At 42.4% G+C, this 21,050-nt stretch overlaps 1 protein-coding gene across 12 annotated transcripts in view; it reads left to right on the top strand.

The window, feature by feature from the left end:
* Positions 1 to 4,099: 4,099 nt before the first annotated feature.
* The window catches only part of NCOR1 (nuclear receptor corepressor 1), a 122,278-nt gene continuing 105,327 nt past the window's right edge, over positions 4,100 to 21,050 (top strand). For all 12 annotated transcript variants that reach the window (XM_063450056.1, XM_063450055.1, XM_063450058.1 and 9 more), the window contains exons 1-2: positions 4,100 to 4,582; positions 20,483 to 20,660. In XM_063450056.1, the coding sequence (XP_063306126.1) occupies positions 20,553 to 20,660 (108 nt within the window). In that variant the 5' untranslated portion in view covers positions 4,100 to 4,582; positions 20,483 to 20,552. The remainder of the gene's footprint in view (positions 4,583 to 20,482; positions 20,661 to 21,050) is intronic.

Raw genomic sequence — 21,050 nt, 5'->3', positions numbered from 1 at the left:
ACTCAGTTTCCTATTAAGGGTTAATAAGTAAAGGGGTGTATATAAAAAATACCCCTTTCTGTCTCATTAGAGATATCTTTGCCAGAAGCTCAAGGAAGCAGGCTGAAGGGTCAGTGTTAGGACCCGCTTAGGGGGGTCTGCCTTGACGTTGGCAGGCGGGCATCCCTCCAATGGCCATTGGAGCAACTAAATGACCTCCATTTGTCTAAATATACATAGGGATTAAGGAGAAAGCGCAAGTAACATTTTCTTTTCTTTGGTTTTTACTATATATTGGGGCTGATGTGTGTTGTAGTCCTTGCTGCTTAAGCGCAGGACTTCTCTTTTTGTATTTGTATTTACTTTGTATCACACAGCCTGGTTACAATGCTGCTACCCATCCCATGTGTTCCCTATTAAGGGTTAATAAGTAAAGGGGTGTATATAAAAAATACCCCTTTCTGTCTCATTAGAGATATCTTTGCCAGAAGCTCAAGGAAGCAGGCTGAAGGGTCAGTGTTAGGACCCGCTTAGGGGGGTCTGCCTTGACGTTGGCAGGCAGGCATCCCTCCAATGGCCATTGGAGCAACTAAATGACCTCAATTTGTCTAAATATACATAGGGATTAAGGAGAAAGCGCAAGTAACATTTTCTTTTCTTTGGTTTTTACTATATATTGGGGCTGATGTGTGTTGTAGTCCTTGCTGCTTAAGCGCAGGACTTCTCTTTTTGTATTTATGCTCAGTATCAGTTTGAGTGCTGGCTCAGTATCAGTCTGAGTGCTGGCTCAGTATCAGTCTACAGGGAGTGCAGAATTATTAGGCAAGTTGTATTTTTGAGGATTAATTTTATTATTGAACAACAACCATGTTCTCAATGAACCCAAAAAAACTCATTAATATCAAAGCTGAATATTTTTGGAAGTAGTTTTTAGTTTGTTTTTAGTTTTAGCTATTTTAGGGGGATATCTGTGTGTGCAGGTGACTATTACTGTGCATAATTATTAGGCAACTTAACAAAAAACAAATATATACCCATTTCAATTATTTATTTTTACCAGTGAAACCAATATAACATCTCAACATTCACAAATATACATTTCTGACATTCAAAAACAAAACAAAAACAAATCAGTGACCAATAAAGCCACCTTTCTTTGCAAGGACACTCAAAAGCCTGCCATCCATGGATTCTGTCAGTGTTTTGATCTGTTCACCATCAACATTGCGTGCAGAAGCAACCACAGCCTCCCAGACACTGTTCAGAGAGGTGTACTGTTTTCCCTCCTTGTAAATCTCACATTTGATGATGGACCACAGGTTCTCAATGGGGTTCAGATCAGGTGAACAAGGAGGCCATGTCATTAGATTTTCTTCTTATATACCCTTTCTTGCCAGCCACGCTGTGGAGTACTTGGACGCGTGTGATGGAGCATTGTCCTGCATGAAAATCATGTTTTTCTTGAAGGATGCTTGAAGAAGGTGTCTTCCAGAAACTGGCAGTAGGACTGGGAGTTGAGCTTGACTCCATCCTCAACCCGAAAAGGCCCCACAAGCTCATCTTTGATGATACCAGCCCAAACCAGTACTCCACCTCCACCTTGCTGGCGTCTGAGTCGGACTGGAGCCCTCTGCCCTTTACCAATCCAGCCACGGGCCCATCCATCTGGCCCATCAAGACTCACTCTCATTTCATCAGTCCATAAAACCTTAGAAAAATCAGTCTTGAGATATTTCTTGGCCCAGTCTTGACGTTTCAGCTTGTGTGTCTTGTTCAGTGGTGGTCGTCTTTCAGCCTTTCTTACCTTGGCCATGTCTCTGAGTATTGCACACCTAGTGCTTTTGGGCACTCCAGTGATGTTGCAGCTCTGAAATATGGCCAAACTGGTGGCAAGTGGCATCTTGGCAGCTGCACGCTTGACTTTTCTCAGTTCATGGGCAGTTATTTTGCGCCTTGGTGTTTCCACACGCTTCTTGCGACCCTGTTGACTATTTTGAATGAAACGCTTGATTGTTCGATGATCACGCTTCAGAAGCTTTGCAATTTTAAGAGTGCTGCATCCCTCTGCAAGATATCTCACTATTTTTGACTTTTCTGAGCCTGTCAAGTCCTTCTTTTGACCCATTTTTCCAAAGGAAAGGAAGTTGCCTAATAATTATGCACACCTGATATAGGGTGTTGATGTCATTAGACCACACCCCTTCTCATTACAGAGATGCACATCACCTAATATGCTTAATTGGTAGTAGGCTTTCGAGCCTATACAGCTTGGAGTAAGACAACATGCATAAAGAGGATGATGTGGTCAAAATACTCATTTGCCTAATAATTCTGCATTCCCTGTATGCTCAGTATCAGTCTGAGTGCTGGCTCAGTATCGGTCTGAGTGCTGGCTCAGTATCGGTCTGAGTGCTGGCTCAGTATCGGTCTGAGTGCTGGCTCAGTATCGGTCTGAGTGCTGGCTCAGTATCGGTCTGAGTGCTGGCTCAGTATCGGTCTGAGTGCTGGGTCAGTATCGGTCTGAGTGCTGGCTCAGTATCGGTCTGAGTGCTGGCTCAGTATCAGTCTGAGTGCTGGCTCAGTATCAGTCTGAGTGCTGGCTCAGTATCAGTCTGAGTGCTGGCTCAGTATCAGTCTATGTGCTGGCTCACTATCAGTCTATGTGCTGGCTCAGTATCAGTCTATGTGCTGGCTCAGTATCAGTCTATGTGCTGGCTCAGTATCAGTCTATGCTCAGTATCAGTCTATGCTCAGTATCAGTCTATGCTCAGTATCAGTCTATGCTCAGTATCAGTCTGAGTGCTGGCACAGTATCAGTCTATGCTCAGTATCAGTCTGAGTGCTGGCACAGTATCAGTCTATGCTCAGTATCAGTCTGAGTGCTGGCTCAGTATCAGTCTGAGTGCTGGCTCAGTATCAGTCTGAGTGCTGGCTCAGTATCAGTCTGAGTGCTGGCTCAGTATCAGTCTGAGTGCTGGCTCAGTATCAGTCTGAGTGCTGGCTCAGTATCAGTCTGAGTGCTGGCTCAGTATCAGTCTGAGTGCTGGCTCAGTATCAGTCTATGCTCAGTATCAGTCTGAGTGCTGGCTCAGTATCAGTCTGAGTGCTGGCTCAGTATCAGTCTGAGTGCTGGCTCAGTATCAGTCTGAGTGCTGGCTCAGTATCAGTCTGAGTGCTGGCTCAGTATCAGTCTGAGTGCTGGCTCCGTATCAGTCTGAGTGCTGGCTCCGTATCAGTCTGAGTGCTGGCTCCGTGTCAGTCTGAGTGCTGGCTCAGTGTCAGTCTGAGTGCTGGCTCAGTGTCAGTCTGAGTGCTGGCTCAGTGTCAGTCTGAGTGCTGGCTCAGTGTCAGTCTGAGTGCTGGCTCAGTATCAGTCTGAGTGCTGGCTCAGTATCAGTCTGAGTGCTGGCTCAGTATCAGTCTGAGTGCTGGCTCAGTATCAGTCTGAGTGCTGGCTCCGTATCAGTCTGAGTGCTGGCTCCGTGTCAGTCTGAGTGCTGGCTCCGTGTCAGTCTGAGTGCTGGCTCAGTGTCAGTCTGAGTGCTGGCTCAGTGTCAGTCTGAGTGCTGGCTCAGTGTCAGTCTGAGTGCTGGCTCAGTGTCAGTCTGAGTGCTGGCTCAGTATCAGTCTGAGTGCTGGCTCAGTATCAGTCTGAGTGCTGGCTCAGTATCAGTCTGAGTGCTGGCTCAGTATCAGTCTGAGTGCTGGCTCAGTATCAGTCTATGCTCAGTATCAGTCTGAGTGCTGGCTCAGTATCAGTCTATGCTCAGTATCAGTCTGAGTGCTGGCACAGTATCAGTCTATGCTCAGTATCAGTCTGAGTGCTGGTTCAGTATCAGTCTGAGTGCTAGTTCAGTATCAGTCTGAGTGCTGGTTCAGTATCAGTCTGAGTGCTGGTTCAGTATCAGTCTGAGTGCTGGCTCAGTATCAGTCTGAGTGCTGGCTCAGTATCAGTCTGAGTGCTGGCTCAGTATCAGTCTGAGTGCTGGTTCAGTATCAGTCTTGGCTCAGTATCAGGCTATGCTCACTCTGCCCTGGAGGAGGTTCAGTGGAAGTGTCCCCCTTACACACTCACTTCCTGCCCGCCCCCTGTACCGTATTCCGTGTAGTAGCCGGACAGTGAGGCCCCGCCCCCGGCCGCTGTAGTGGTGTCTCTCGAGCAGTGTATGGCTGCACGGTGACTGCTGGCCGGACTATAGGACACATTATCCTCCCCCCCTCCCCGGTAGTGGGGGTCACTGAGAAGGATCGCTGCCTCCCGGGTCCCAGCCGCTCTCCCCGCAGCCCCCGCAGGCGGTAAGTCAGCTGTCAGGACCGAGCTGAGTCCGAGCCCCCCGAGCTGCCGCACTCTCCGCCCGGTAATCCCCCCGGACATGTCCGGCGGCGGGCCCCACTGAGCCCCCAGCACAGCCCCCGGAACCCGCGGCGAGCAGGGAGAGCAGGGAGCCGAGGCAAGGGGCCAACAAAATGGCGGACAGGCTGCGACTCCTGGCCGGCTGAGAGCTCGCTCACCCCGAACCGGAACCGCCCGCCGCGAGCAGCCCGGGGCCCGATCACAGCCACCTCGGCAGGACCGGAAACCATCCCGAGAGGCGGAGACACGGTGAGTCCGGCCCGGCTGGCACTGTGCGCCCTGTCCGCGGAGCGAGGCCCAGGGCAGCCTGCTGGCAGTGCGGGGAGGGCCTCCTGGACTGCCCCCGGGGGAGGCTGGGGGGGGGGGGGGGTGATAGGCTCCACAGCCCAAGGTTACCTGATCCAAAACCCCCTCTGTAGACATAGACCGCATTACACGCTGGGGGGCAGTTACAGTGCTGTCTGGGGGTGATGGGAGTTGTGGGTCTATTGTAAAATCTGTTTCTTTGGGGGTTCCCCCTTGATTTATAAGTTTATCACCCCCAGCGTTTGAATCCTACATACAGCAGAACAATGTGGCCCTCAGCATGAAGTGATACAAGTCCTGGAAAGACAACACTGCTAGAGTCTGTGGAAATATTAGGGGGAGGGGTACAGTAAATCCCAATTAAAGGGTGTTAGGATGCTGGAGTTAAAGGCTGTGTGTTAAGGTGGATGAGTCCTCATTTGAAACAGTAAATTACATTTGGTCTCCCTTTGTTTAGGCCTCATATGTGGCAATCAGTCCCATTCAATTATATTCTCACTAGATTTGAGTTAGGTTTTTGTGGTTGTTAATCTGCTTGTTTGTGGACTGTAGATTTAATAATTTAATTTCAGCAAGTGACAAATAGGGGCATCTATTCCAGTACTCACGTCAACAATAGCTCAGTTTTAGTATTATCTCTACCATCTAGCTGGAAGGCCTCATTTGGACACAGGGATGTCCCTTTGTTACAGTTTGAGAATTGTGGGAGTTATACTCCAAGAACAGCTGAGAGGACTGTGGTTGGGCACCCAGGTGACCTTGAGTGCGGTGTGATATCCCCATAATCTGCGGGCTACAGTATAGAGGTGACCCTGAAATGAATATGCCCAAAAGTGGTGACCGGCACTGCCTATACAAAATACAGTATTTCCATAGTTGTTGGAGAGCCGTATATAGGACAAAGATTATTTTTTGTAACCCCATTGAAAACCCAACTTATTCCAAATTGAATGTGCAGTTTAACAAGATACCTTACTCCTGGAATGCATTAAGGCCACTGCAATACATAATAAGGAAGTAAACCAGCAATATCTTTGGCATTTGAGATCACAGTTCCAAAGTAAATTTATTTCTGAGAGCATCTTTTTACATATTTGCATTAAGCAGAGGTGATTAGTCACTGCCTGTGCGTTCAAGTAGTTAATGTCACATATAGTATGTCTTGCAAATTTTATCTTTATGGTTTTACCATGTTTCGAGCAAGACGGTAATTCCAGAATTTAGTATTTGTTGACTAACTGGTAATATAGTTGACTTTCGTAGACTTGACAACTTTATTTGCAATGCTTCTATAAATTCACAGAATACCAGTGCAATATGTTAACTCATGTATATTTTTTTGTATTGGCTGTACTGTAGACTAGAGCGATACAACTTGTGTGGTGTACTCTGAATTTTTATTGGAGCACTTCTATTTGCTTCCTGTTTCCAACTGGCTGCTCTCAAGCAATGAATAAAGTACTCAATAGCAAGGCTCGACAATATAGGTATTTGAGATGAAACTTTGCAGGATCTGAGGACTAAGCTGAGAGGCAGTATATGGCGCTGTGGAATACATATTTTTTGTTTTTGTTTTTTGCATTCTTTATTTTTGTGGGTTCAGCATGATGATGACATTGCCACATATGTTCAGCATAAAAACATGAGAATAACAGAGATCATAGTAGCAATCTTAACACATTGATGGGAGCTGCCAAATTTTAATTTAAAAAACAAACAAACTATTCATCCCACTTTAGCCCAGGCTAAGGAAGGTGTCAATCAGTAGTTGGAGGGCGCATACGTGAAGCGGTAAGTGCCCATAGGCTTAATGGCAATGTGATGCATTTAAAAAATAGACACAAGGCACATATAGGTAAGTAATTAACAGGTATAAAACCTTCAATAGCTCGGCTCTGTGTTAGCATTTTGCCTTTGCTGGGTAGGAAGACCTAGGCCGCTTGCGGAGTGTGTTGAAAAGAGCATATGTTAAACTGAAAAACTGCTTTGCACACTCAAAAATAAGGATGGGGGAAAGGTAACTTAACATGGAAACTAATAGTCAGCTTACGGAGCCAGTTGGGAAGGGTTAGATAAACATTATAAGGAAAACTTACAACTCTTGCGGACTGCAACAGGTAAAGATAGAGGAAACACATTCAACTGAAGCAGTATCAAGTAGGTAGGGCATCTGTTTTCGGAAACCTCTCCTATGGCCACAAAGGGGGTATTTCTGTAACAGTCCAACCAGTCTCCTGTGCCGTCAGCGCTGGTAGGCCAAGTGAGTGAAGGAAAACTGGTATCACAGAGGCGTGTGATAGTTGGTATGTCTTGCCATCCTTGTCCGCCTGTAGTCAGTGTGGGCCCCGCTTGTAGGGGATGGCTTGCTCACAGAGTAGCTGAGTAACCTGCGTACTTTATTTACCTCTGCGGAATTATGAGTCTTAAGAAAGTCTGATGCTAGCCTCTTTGGCTGGCAAGGGCTGCTATCTGTTATGTTTATGAGTTTTAACAAATAGCAAACAAAATTATCTTGGGTAGACACTGGTTCTCAGCAGTGCTTGTGTACTTGAACTTTATTATTATAGATTTTCAGCAAAATGCTAGACAATGAAAATTATAATTGAAAAATGATCATCTCCATATCTAAATGTTACTGGATTACAGCAAATATTTAGGTATTCCTTTGAAAGCTAAAACTGCACCAAATCATTTCTCAGCACACCATGGTTAATTTCTCAGTGGCAGCATTTTGGCACATGCATGCTTTTAGAAAGGCATCTATGTCTGCCGAAACATTCCTACTTTTATGTTTGATAGCATAACTGAAGAAAAAAATCATCAGGGTGCACTACGGAACAGTTTCAGTTTGAAAAGTTTTTAGGTAACAGGATTCCTGTACAAAGTACCTGCACCAAATCGCAGTATTAATTGGGATAGAAGTGCCTGTCTCATTAATATACCGACTTAGTCATCAGGACCAAGATTATTTTGCCACCCAATTCATTGTATGAAAAAGCATAACATCTCTTTTAGGGTTCAAATGAAAAATTCCACCAGATGGTTTAATTTGTAGGTGAATGGACTACTAGAAATTTCAAGCAATTCCTGTTTTGATACTTTTATGGTATTAGCGATGGGTCTTTTTGTGAAGATTTAGGCAGTTTAAAGCTATTATGGGAATTGTAAAGAATGGTGGGAAGAAAGTCTTTAAGACCAGTGTAATTCTTTGACGATAGATCTATTGTGAGCTTGTATAATCTGAATTAGTGTGGCTACATGCATGAGGGCATGGTGGAAATGTAGGCAATGATATATGAAGCTCTATTTTTGGGATGTACACCACCTTTCTTCTGACTGGACACTTCACACTCAGAGAGAACACAGAAACACCATAATAGGAGTAGGACAGTATGATATCAGTAGAGATAAACTGGAAGCTCATCTTGTTTAGAGCCTCACAGATCCTTTGCTCTAAGGTTATGCAATAAGTGTCAAGTAATAAAGTGCTGGCAACAGTGCTAAAATATTACATTTATTATCACACATAAAAACAATAAAGATGCACTTAATTCACCTCCCTGGCGCTCTGATTATGTCAGTATTTTTTAATGTTAGAGCGGTACATTGTTTTTACAATGTATTGTGTGTGTGTTTTTTTTTTTTGGTTTGTTTTTTACACCAGGGGCTCGTAGGTACAAGGTAAGTAATACAACAGTGTAATCCCGAGTGTGGCTCGGGGTTACCGCTTTTGGTACGGAAAATTAATACCGCCAGGGAGGTTAAAAGCCCAACTTGTGAAAAACTGCCAAAACATGTTTCGCTGTAACAGATTCTTCAGTCAGCAGTGTAGAATTTGATATACAGTCCTCCATATTTAAAGGGACACTATAGTCACCTGAACAACTTTAGCTTAATGAAGCAGTTTTGGTGTATAGAACATGCCCCTGCAGCCTCACTGCTCAATCCTCTGCCATTTAGGAGTTAAATCCCTTTGTTTATGAACCCTAGTCACACCTCACTGCATGTGACTTGCACAGCCTTCCATAAATACTTCCTGTAAAGAGAGCCCTATTTAGGCTTTCTTTATTGCAAGTTCTGTTTAATTAAGATTTTCTTATCCCCTGCTATGTTAATAGCTTGCTAGACCCTGCAAGAGCCTCCTGTATGCGATTAAAGATCAATTTAAAGATGGAGATACAATTATTTAAGGTAAATTACATCTGAATAATCTATACACTAAAACTGCTTTATTTAGCTAAAGTAATCTAGGTGACTATAGTGTTCCTTTAAAAGTTTGCTCCTCAATGTGAGTGTATCAAATACCCTAATATAATATTCACTATATTTGGGATTGCTACCATTTGCAATATATTTTGTTCTCTCTGTTCCTATTTTTGATGTGTTGCTGCTTTGGTCTCTTATTTGTGCTGTTTATTGCATGAGTGTAAGCAACTCTTTTCTGCTCAGCGCTCCACTTGGTGTGATAAGCTTTTGCACTTATATATTGTAATTTTGGTTGTTTGGTGAGGGAAATAAGATGCCCATCACAAGTGTTTTGAGCTGCTGATTACCATAAATCAGCTGTGCCACTCCATGCTTCCTGTAACTTGGATTCAGAAGTCGGATTAACCCTGAGGGACCAGGAGATTGTGGGTGCCAGGAGGGCCTTCTGGAACCATAGCAACTTAATTTAGAAAATGACATACTGATACAGGTTTTCATTTCAAAATCCTGGGGCGACAGGGTACTGTATTTTTTTTAAAATTTTTTTGCAGTTTTGGGTGGGCACAAAGATTACAGCATAGTCATGCAGTACATTGTTAGTTTGCATAACTACATCCATATTTTCGAGACATTGTTGTACAAGTTAGTGATGATACATTCAACAAATTTACTTTAACCCCTTAAGGACACATGACGTGTGACACGTCATGATTCCCTTTTATTCCAGAAGTTTGGTCCTTAAGGGGTTAAGGGTGCTGTATCTTAAATGTAGTTGACAGCAGCTGGAAATCTGGTTGGTTGGCATTTGTGTAGCAATTCTGATCATATGACCACTGTCTATTTTACAATTGTTTTCCCATTTGTATTATTCCTCAGCAAGTTGGCTAAAAGTGGTCTGCATGTGACTCTCTATGGCACATGGGAAGTGCTAGTCTATTACCAGATCTTAGGGTGGCACAGAAGAAAGGGGATTGTTTGGAATACAGGATGTAGTTTAAAACAAAACATAGTTGTCCTTTTTTTCTTTTTGTGTTTAAACTGTATTATTCTACAATCTTAAAACATACTGTTTTTAAAGCTGGAATAAAATTTCTAGAATTAAAATGTGAACCTCTGGGACTTCATGTACAGTGTACAATGCATTCAGAGCTTTTCCCTTTTTTATGTTGCAGCCTTGTGTTACAATCTTTTTTTTTTTTTTACATTAATCTACACCCAATAACTGAAAATGACAAAGCAAAAAGCAATTTTTTAAAATTTTCTTTATTTCATTGCAAATCTATTAAAAAGAAAATACTGATATATCTCTTTGACATAGGTATTCAAGCCCTTAATTCCGTACTTGGTTGAATCACCTTTGGCATTGAATACAGCCTTATGTTTTTTGTTTTTTTTTTTGCTTTGACAAGCTTTGTACACCTCTGTAGATCCTCTCAAGCATTGTCATGTTAGATGGGGACTGTCAGTGGACAGTTCTTTTCAGGCCTCTCCAGAGAAGTTCTGGATTAAAGTCCAAGCCTTTGCTGGACCACTCAAGTCCTTCACATCTTTAACCCCTTAAGGACACATGACATGTCTGACATGTCAGGATTCCCTTTTATTCCAGAAGTTTGGTCCTTAAGGGGTTAAACCACTCATTATTTTGGTTGTGTGCTTAGGGTTATTGTCCTGTTGTAAGGTGAACTTTGAGTCATTTCTGAGCTCCTGGGTGCACTGGACCAAATTTTCATTGAGGATATCTCTGTATTTTGCTGCGTTCAGCTGATGTTCAACTCTGACCAGTTGCCCAGTCCTTGCCACTGAAAAACACCCTTAAAGCATATTGCGGTCACCACCATGCGTAACCTTTGTAATGGACCTACGCAGGTGCCTAGTTTCCTCTAGACATGACACTTTGCATTGAGGCCAAACAGTTCAATCTTTGTTTAATCAGACCAGATAATCTTGATTCTCACAGTTTGGAGTCCTCTAAGTTCTTTTTCCCCCCTCTTCAAATTCCAAGCAAGCTTTCATGTATCTTGCAGTGAGAAGTGAGAAAATGCTTCTGTCTGGCCAGTCTTTCATAAAGGCCAGATCATTGGAGTGTTGTACCTATGGCTGTCCTTCCGCAAGTTTCTCACATTTCCACTCATGATCTCTGGAGCTCAACCAGAGTAATCATCGGGTTCTTGGTCGTCTCTCTTACCAAGACCCTTCTCCCGTAATTGCTCACTTCGGTCTGGTGTCCAGTCTTATGAAGAAACCTATTTGTTCTAAACGTCTTCCATTTAAGAATTGTAGAACATCTTTGTTCTAAGGAACCTTCAATGCAGCAATTTGTGCAGCAAGCCTATCCTCTCTGTGAGCTCTGCAGAGATGGCGCTATATAAATATTATAATAATTTGTTATTGTGGCCTGTTTTTTGTTCGAATATGCATTTACAGCTGTGAGACCTTATACAGACAGGTTTGTGCCTTTCTAAATCATGTCAATCAAATAAATTTGCCACAGATGGACTCCAAAGTATAGACTTTTAGCTACATTGATTGAATCAAATGCCTGTCAAAATATGTACATTTGTTCAGGAGTCCTTAACAAATCTATTAGTATGTTCATAGATGAACAGGCATTTGATTCGGTCAGTGGAACTGAGAGGGATTTGTGCACGATTCTAGTAGAAACCTTTCATAGATGATACAGATGACAAATTTCAAGTAGCAAAACCACTGAATACTTAAGTCAATGTGATATTTTCTGGCAACATCTATAGTGGCAGTCACTCAGACAAACATTAGAGGTGCTTCCTGGCTCAATGTGCACTGACGTTCAGCGTCTCAACGTTCTGCATGGAACGGTTGGCTTTTCCCCATAGTGTTGCATTGAGTCAATGCTTCTCTATGTGGAGATGCTCTGTCTCCGCCTCCTTGGCTGAGATCGTCCGTTTTAATGAGTGATCATGGAGGCTGGTCGGGGGCAGCCAGCACCGGTGGACTCGTATGTCGCCAATAAAGATAAGGTTTTTATTTCTATCTTTTTAGTGTTGCGGGGGGCTAACTTGTTTTTTATTTTTATTTATTATTATTATTTTTTTAATTATATGGTCAGGAATACAGGTTTGTGTTCCTGACCCTATAGTGTTCCTGTAAAGCAGGGGTGGGGAACCTTAGGTCCTACAGATGTTTTGGACTGCATCTCCCTTGATGCTTTGCCAGCATTATGGGAGATGTAGTCCAAAACCTCAGGAGGGCCAAAGGTTCACCACCCCTGCTGTAAAGGGACACTGTAGGCACAAAAACAAATTTGGCTTAATGAAACTCTTTGAGTGTATAGACCAGGGGTAGGCAACCTACGGCACTCAAGCTGTCTTTGCACGACACTCTAGGCTGCTAGAGCCAAACAGGCTCTGGCCTATCAGGAGTCCCAGTAAAACATCAGATATCTGCTAATACGAAAAGGTGGTGAAGGACAATCCTCAATTTATGCATTGCAGCACGTAGAGGAAGTAATCTCCGATCACTTAATTCCAGCAGTTGTGAATGGGAATCCACACTGTAGTAGAGCGGCCCACAGCTCCTGTCTTTGACCTGTACCTGGCCAGCCTGGTCCCCACTGGAACCCAGGGAACCCACCCACACTGCTAGACATACACATAAATGTAGAATAACCCTCCACTCATACAAATAATACAAACAGCCCACACACAACACACAATCTGCACAAACGTAACCCGCTAACAATCCACATACATGCCCACAACCCCACATGCAGCCTCTCACATGCAGCCTCTCACATGCAGTACCCCACACAACCCCCACATACTTCCAAACACACAATGTGACATATCCATCCACACACAATTCCACAAGCAGCCCCCATACACAGCCCACATTCATATGTATCATACACGATACCATAAACTACTAATGAGCATATACAATATAATAGCTTATATACGCACAAATACAACGATACGATGTCCTAGCTTGTTGCAAAATTGTGCTTCAAACTGGGTTTTTTTTTTTTTTTTCTCTCTTTTGGATCAACAGCAAAAAACAGGTGTGAGGAAGGCTGAACTTGATGGACGCAAGTCTCTTTTCAGCTATCTAACTATGTAACTATGTAACTATGTAACTATGATACCAAGCAACTGCAGTATAAATAACAAAAGCAGAATACGGCAACATAAACATCTCAATTTAAAAAATAGGATCGGCACGCTACAGGACATCACAATACCCCACTCCCACTAGCATGTAAGCTCATTGAGCAGGGCCCTCAACCCCTCTGTTCCTGTGTGTCCAACTTGTCTGGTTACAACTACATGTCTGTTCGTCCACCCATCGTAAAGCGCTGCGGAAATTGACGGCACTCTATAAATAATATAATAATAATAATAATATCGGCACATTGCTGCTAAAAGGTTGCCTACCCCTGGTATAGACCATGCCTCTGAGCTCAATTCTCGGCCTGTTTGGAGGTAAATCACTTTGTGTTTCTCTTTATGCAGCACCTCCCCAGCTGTGACTCACGTAGTGTGCATGAAAAAGCGGTTTAATTTCAGGCTTTAACTTGCTTTAGAAATTTTTATCTCCTGCTCTGTAAATTGAACTTTAAGGAAAGGAAAACAAAGATATATATATATATATATATATATATATATATATATATATATATATATATATATATATTAAAAAAAAACAAAAACATACGAGACAGGGCAGCTGTTGCAATTGCAATTAGCTGTTTAGTTAATCATTCCTGTTGTGTGTTTTAAGGGTAAAAAATGGTTTAGTTCCTTCGGTTTATTTTAGGAATTTGATCACACATAAATTCTTAAAGGGGAGCTGAAAATTGCACAGAATAAAATCTGAATGTTAAAGGTGAGATACCTCAAACTCATGAAGTAATTGCTTTATCTGTTCTGAGTCTGTCACATTCGTGATTATTAAACAAAAATTAAAATAGTACATATTTTCAAATCAATTTGAAACTTTTATATTTGGGATCAGAAACACCTTGCAGACAACCAGGGAGTATTTCTTCCTCTTCTGTTAGTTTCAAAGAGAAACTGAGTGTGGTGTGCATGCACTGCTAGTGTGCGGCTGCTTCCCGCCCCTTCTCAGTGGACTGTATTACATTTCATTGGGAAGCATTGGAAATGAAAAAAGGAAGACAGAGTAGGAAAGCGGAAGAGAAGAGGATGCGATTGGGAAAAGGTAAGTACGACGTGACCGTGCCTCTTTAAGTTAACCAAGCAGAAGATTGTGTCTTATTAGTGTATGTTACATTTTTTTGGTTAAAAATATATCACAGCAATAGTCAAAAACAGAAGAAAACTGAATAAAAAATGCTCATTTCCTATCATATAGTGGCAGTACTATCCTATGTTGGACGAGTAAAAATCTAAATAATTAAGTACACTCCCTCTCATACCTTAAATGCTGGACACTCACTGACCACCCCAGTCATAGCACGAAAAAACACAGAGGCCAAATGCTACAAAATATCAATCTTTAATACAAAAAAAGTTAAAGGGAGTGATATCTGTACTATACTATATACTGCTTGCCGAGTCTGCTATGTCACATGGTTTTTAGTTTTTCCACTTCCTGTTTATATGTCCTTTGATACATATCATGTGAACTCATTTAGGGTCAAAGGTCAAATAAGACACCATTTTCAATTTGATGATTGTTTGGACCTTATATAAACCCACTGCCAGGCTAACATTATGTACACTTGAAGAAGCCCCTTGTGGCGAAATCTTTTAATCTAAATAAAAGGTGGCTGCTGGGGTTGAGTGCGGCTCCTACCATCACCTTTACTTCTAATCGTGATCACACTGATTCAGCTGTCAATATATATATATATATATATATATATATATATATATATATATATATATATATATATAAATAAATAAAACCAGTTTACCATAATTACCCCATTAGGTAGCCATCTCAGTCTATATCTCCAGTGGTTAATATATCTTGCTCCATATACACAGATCTATGCATTAGCTTCTTGTATCCTATGTATTCATCCACTCAGCGACAGACATGTAACTCTGACATGTTTTCTGTACTCTCAAAATACAGCTATTGTTGCTTACTTATCTAATCTTAGTATATAATTGTTTTGCCTCCACATACATTTGCTTCTTTGTGTCAGCTCGTGTGAGGCCATATATGCCAGGTGGGTGTTGCCGAATCCGTGTCAAGTTGGTTTTATTTAGTATAATATTTAGTATCCTACTCCTTTTTTCAAGTGTTATAATTACATGTAAGCAATTATTTGGCTCCGCAGTGCTGCTTTAGATGTTTGCCAGGATTGCATGTGGTCATCTAAATGGTCAAATTAGTAGTTAAACACTTACCTTTCTCCAGCGCCGGGCTCCCTCGGCGCTGGGGACTCTCCTCCCTCTTTTGATGTCATCGGTAAGAGCCAGGCACGCATTCAGCCAGTCCATAGGAAAGCATTCTCAATGCTTTCCTATGGACACTGGTGTCTTCTCACTGTGAAAATCACAGTGAGAAGCGCCTCTAGTGGGTGTCAGTGAGACAGCCACTAGAGGCTGGATTAACCCTAAAGTAAACATAGCAGTTTCTTTGAAACTGCTATGTTTACAGCTGCAGGGTTAACCCCAGATGGACCTGGCACCCATGCATCTTCATTGAGCTGAAGTGGTCTGGGTGCCTGTAGTGGTCCTTTAATTCTGCAGACAGTCAGTGTTTTACATTGCAGGGCTAAGGGGACAGGGACACTGCACCCAGACCACTTTAATGAGATGAAGTGGTCTTGGTGCCTATAGTGTCCATTTAAGCAAAAAGGGGGCATTTGAGTTATTTGGAGCCGCATGCTTCGGTGCTTGGTGGGCCCGTCGGCGAGAGCTCCGCTTAGCGGCATGTGGTTTGGGCTGAGAAGTCGCGATTCCAGCTCTCACTCCCCGTTTGGCTGACACAACAGTGTGTGTGGAGTTGTGTTCCATGCGCCTCCAGAAGTCCCGACATATGCGGTCAAATAGAGCTCCAAGGCGCTCTCTCCATGCCCGTGTTTCTAGGCTTTCGTGCAGTTGCGAGGGTTGGTGCTCGTCGGTTATCTTGGGCTCGACATGCGTTCTGCGTTCTAGTCGAGAGGTTTCATGGTGTAAGTCTGTCAGCTTCCCCAGCGGGGACCGGGATAACCCCCACTGGTCCAGAGGGGAGGGGGATGCGGGTCGTCTGGAGAGCCGTTGCTGTTTGTGATCCCCATGGCGGGAGATCGGCTGCCTCTCCAGGTCGTTAGGCCGCTTTCTGTGGTAGGCTTCATTTGTGGAGTGTGGAATATTAACTCTAGCATTTCGCCGGGCGTGTGTCGACGGGTCTCCACTCGATTCAGCACTGCTTCGTTGCCGAGCTGGGCTATTATTTTCGAGTTTTTGGCATATATAAATATCGTCGCTTTTTGCCAGAGCGCTCTGTCTGCACGTCTAATTAGCTCAGCTGCCAGGCCTCGCCCCCCATTTTATTATATTTTTAATGAAATGTTTGTCAAATTAATATATTCTGTAACATTGCTGTTTGGCGGTTACTGCATTTCCTTTGAGTTTTCTAAGTTTTACCACTTAATGCTAAAGACACATCTAGCAATTTACTGTAGTTCAAATTAAAGTATTACAGCGATATACAGCGGTAATACTCTTAGATGTTAATGTAGCCTTGCTGCAACTTGTGTTTATCTGAAACAGTTTCTGTGCATTGTTTGCTTAAATACATGTGTATAAATATTTGTTTATCCTCCCCCCTTAATATAATTCAACAGATCAGATGTGAATAAAGTAATCCTTAATTATAATTGTGACTATACAATGCAAATTCTCATAATAGTACTTGAGTCTAAATTCCGGGTTGTTTGTGCCCAGCAATGTCCCATCTTGACTAGGTCTGTGTGATTTAACAACATTGTGTTATCTGCCTTGGTGATTTTTAAATCGCGTGAAACAGCAATTTTATATGCAGGCAGATTCCTGGTTGGAGCACCACCAGGACAAGTGCACCCCCTGACACCCCAGCCATTTTAGTCTATTAATGTAGCTCGAGTGTCATGGGAGTCGTGGCTCAAGGAGCAATCATGTTCAGTTAGAACTGTTAGGAGCATGTGCTGTGCTTGTTAATAGAGAAGGGGGATATGAGGTTACGTAGATCTCTGCCCCTGTACCACAGCATGTTTGGTAGTGCTTTGAATATGTTAAAGCGGACCTGTCATATTTTATTTATTGTTTTCTTTTGGTTTTCCATTGCATATGCCCCCTGTATATTAAAGGGACACTCTAAGCATAAAAATAACTTTAGCTTAATGAAGCTGTTTTGATGTATAGATCATGGCCCTGCAGTCTCCGTGCTCAATTCTCTGCCATTTAGCAGTTAAATCACTTTTGTTTCTGTTTATGCAGCCCTAGCCACACTTCCCCTGGCTGTGACTCACTCAGCCTTTATGGGGAAAAATTGTTTTATTTTCAATCTGTACAGTGTGTATACTCTAGAATTTTAAGTTTGTATCTGCTGTTTTTTTTAATTGAACTGTAATCACACACAGGCTCCTGCAGTGTCTAGAAGGAGATCAGAAATTATAAATTAAACAGACAGGTGCAATAAAGGAAATTTAAACGTTAGATCTCCCTTCATAGGAAATGTGTAGGGAGAATGTGTAGATCACAAGCAGGGGTCTCGTCAGTCATCCAGCAGCCTGGATGCTGAACCTAGAGATCCAGCAGGCCGAGAGCAAGGAAACTAATATGCCAGGGTAAGCCAGGCAAAAAGCCAATGGCTATGGGATTCTGGAGGTCATCAAAAAGTGAAGCATTGCCTTGCTTAAAGGAACACTATAGTGACAGGAATACAAACCTGTATTCCTCTCACTTTAATCAAGGTAAAAGGTGATTTTACTTTTATTACAGCGCTGCATGGGTCTGTCGCGGCTGGCTAAACCCCCAATGATCTCCATAGGAAAGCATTGGAGAACACATGCGCACTTGAGTCAAAATCAGCATCTCCTCATAGAGATGCAGTTAATCAATGCATCTCTTTGAGGAATGTTCAGTGCCTCCATGCACAGAATGCATGACTGCAACTTGAGGTGTTCCAAGGCTGTAATGTATAGGCTGCATTTTCTCTGAAAAGACAGTGTTTACATTAAAATGCCTGAAGGGACAGGCTATAGACACCAAACCACTACATTAAGCTGTAGTTGTTCTGGTGACTATAGTGTCCCTTTGATGTAAATACTTGCCTGGTTAGCACTTCACAAGCATTTCCTGCCATAGATTATCACTCCTATGCTAATCCAGTTTCTGGGTTCGCATGAGTTCTCTGCTTCTGGCATGCTTTACGCAGGTAGTCTGTTACCTGTGCAACTCAAGTATGTGTATCACAATGCTCATGCTCAGACAGTGTCAAGAAGAGAATGGTGGGGTTTTAATCTATAGTAACTTTATTATAAAGGAAAAATAGGTCTTGCTCCCCAATTCTAGATACATTTACCTCTAGTGAACTCATTATTTCTTCTTCCTGCTATACCCAACTGAACCAGCTGGATGCCTTGGATTGAAGTGGCTAAGAGGAACTATTTGGCTACCTGGCATTGATGGGGCTGATGAGTGCTAGCTGGGATTTGTTGGGCTGATGGGCAGTTCTTTTGAATTGGTAAGGCTAAAGGAAGCCATCTGGCTACCTGGGATTGAGGTGACTGGGGGCCTGAGTGGTACCATCTGGCTGGCTGGGATGGACATGGTTGGGAACATAATGGCAGTCTGTGTTCATGGGTAGTGCGATGGTGGGTGATGAGCAAAGTATTTAGATAAGTATAATGTGATTGGTGGGACTTACACTGCGGTTTTTGGATTATGAGTAATTGATTGGAAATGAGTGTGGTGAGTTAGGGTAATTTGATTAGAGGAGGGATTATGGTGTGTGTGAGTGGAGGGGGGTGTGTGTGTGGATGATGAGGGAATTGTGGAGACTTGGTGAAGAATGTGGCTATGGGCAGTTGCCATGCAAGGACAATAGCGCCGCAGGGAGAACATATTGGTGGCGATGGAACAAAAGTAAATCTTAGTGTTTTTTTAAACTTTCATTTTTTTGGGGGAAGGGCGCCTTCAGAAAGGTTTACTTTAACCCTATTTTCTGGTTTGGAGTAACTCTAAGCTCTGCCCCTTGTCAGGTGTTGTCGATTTGATGGCTATACTTGACTGAGTCGCTGCTTTTCTTTATGTATTTTATGAAATATTGAGCACTAAGGGTAAACAGATTACAAAAGCAGGATTATACTAAGTTTATTTTTAGTAACAGTGCCACTCTAGTGATTGCAAAATACTTTAGAGATCAGACGTCTGCCTTGCGTTCTGATCTTGTAGCTACAAATGATGCATCTTCAGTATTCACTGGTCTCGGCAGTTCTCATAAACCGGAGCTACTGCAGAAATAAAAATGATCAGAAATGTTATGAACTTTTTTGTGGATCCGGCAAACAAATATGAATTTGTGGCACAAAACCTCCATGTACATTGAAATGATCTTTTGTATTGCAGAATCCACATTCAACTAGTTTTTTTTTTATGAAATAAACATGTGCACATGGAAAGTACTTAAAATTAAAATTTCTTAACTACTATTCAGGGTTTAAAAGTAACTTGCCACTAGAAGTCTAGAGGGCCTAAGTCAACAACACTATAGTGCTGGAATTCATGATTAAGTCCCTGGCCCCCTCTCTGTGGAGATAAAAGGTTATTTTACTCACCTTTTCTCCACTACCAGACCTGTCTCTCTGGGCTCCGCCACCATGGCTTAGATCATCAATCTTGATAATCTGTCAATCCAATGCTTTCACATAGGAAAACGTTGTGAGGTGACTCCGCATACATGGCAAAACGCTGTGATACATTGTTTCAACGCTGAACGTAGTTGCTGCACATTGTGCAGCACTTTCGTAGGAAGCACCTTGAGTGTGACAGCCACTAGAGGTGTTACCAGCCAGTAGTGTAAACACTGCCCTTTCTCTGAAAAAGCAGAGTTTACAGTGCTAATACTTCATGGATAGTCTATAGACACCAGAACCACTAAATTAAGCTGTAGTGGTTCTGGTGATTTATAGTGTCCCTTTAATTTAACCCCTTAAGGACACACGACGTGTGTGACACGTCATGATTCCCTTTTATTCCAGAAGTTTGATCCTTAAGGGGTTAAGGAATTGTGTTTTGGAAATTGTTTTTTTTTTTTTGGTGGAGGATACTAGTACTGTTTTCAGATTTTCACATGTTTGCTGATCAGCTGCTTCTGCAGAGGCCAGGAAATTTCGGTTTTCCTACCCAAACCTCACCCTCCCATGACTTTCAATGGAAGTGCTGTATACCCCTACCTTACAATGACTAATCTTACAAGTAACTTAACATACTGCTTTGTATAACCATCTTGTACATGCAAAGCAATGTCTACAGCAAGGATATCAACCTTGGCTTTCCATGTTTTGTTGGACATCAATTCATGTCATTCCTGTTGTTGGGCAGTTATTCTGAATATCCTTTTGTGTTTTTGTCTCTTCTACATGTCGGTATGTCTAGTGTCACAAAGAATATCTGTTCTACGCATTACTAATGCGTTGTTTTTAATCATGTTCCCCTCTAGGTGACTTCCTGGAAAGATGTCTGAACACTGGTCTTAACTTGACTATATTTTGAGAATTTTGTTGCTCATAATGTCTAGTTCAGGATATCCTCCTAATCAAGGAGCTTTCAACACCGAGCAGAGCCGCTACTCCTCCCATCCAGTGCAGTACACCTTCTCCAGCGGCAGACACCAGCAGGTAAAGTATTCTCCCTGTTTTCAGTGTTGATCAAACATTGTACAATTTGTGTCTGTTACAATTTAAATTAAAGCAGAACATTTCACCTTCCATTGGCAAAATTGCTACTGCACAGAGGGTGACAAGCATAAAAGCTGCTTCATCGACAAGTAGAGGGAAATTGTGGCACTTTGGAAGTTTGTAAATTTTAAATATTACTGCTGTATTGTTATATGTCTGGTACATTTAATCTTATATTATTCTGATAATGGTACTAAGAAACTGTCCTTGAAAACTTGCAGTGATTTAGTCTCACAGCAGAATTCCTGACTGTGAAAGAGGAAGGTTTACATGCATGAGCAGGCAATATATGCTCATATGGTACTTGATATATTTGAATGGCATAGTATG

The sequence above is a fragment of the Pelobates fuscus genome, chromosome 1 (assembly GCF_036172605.1).
Source record: "Pelobates fuscus isolate aPelFus1 chromosome 1, aPelFus1.pri, whole genome shotgun sequence".
Lineage (NCBI taxonomy): Eukaryota > Metazoa > Chordata > Amphibia > Anura > Pelobatidae > Pelobates > Pelobates fuscus.
Note: the sequence above shows the minus strand (reverse complement) of the source record. Positions and strands in the feature narration are given on the sequence as shown.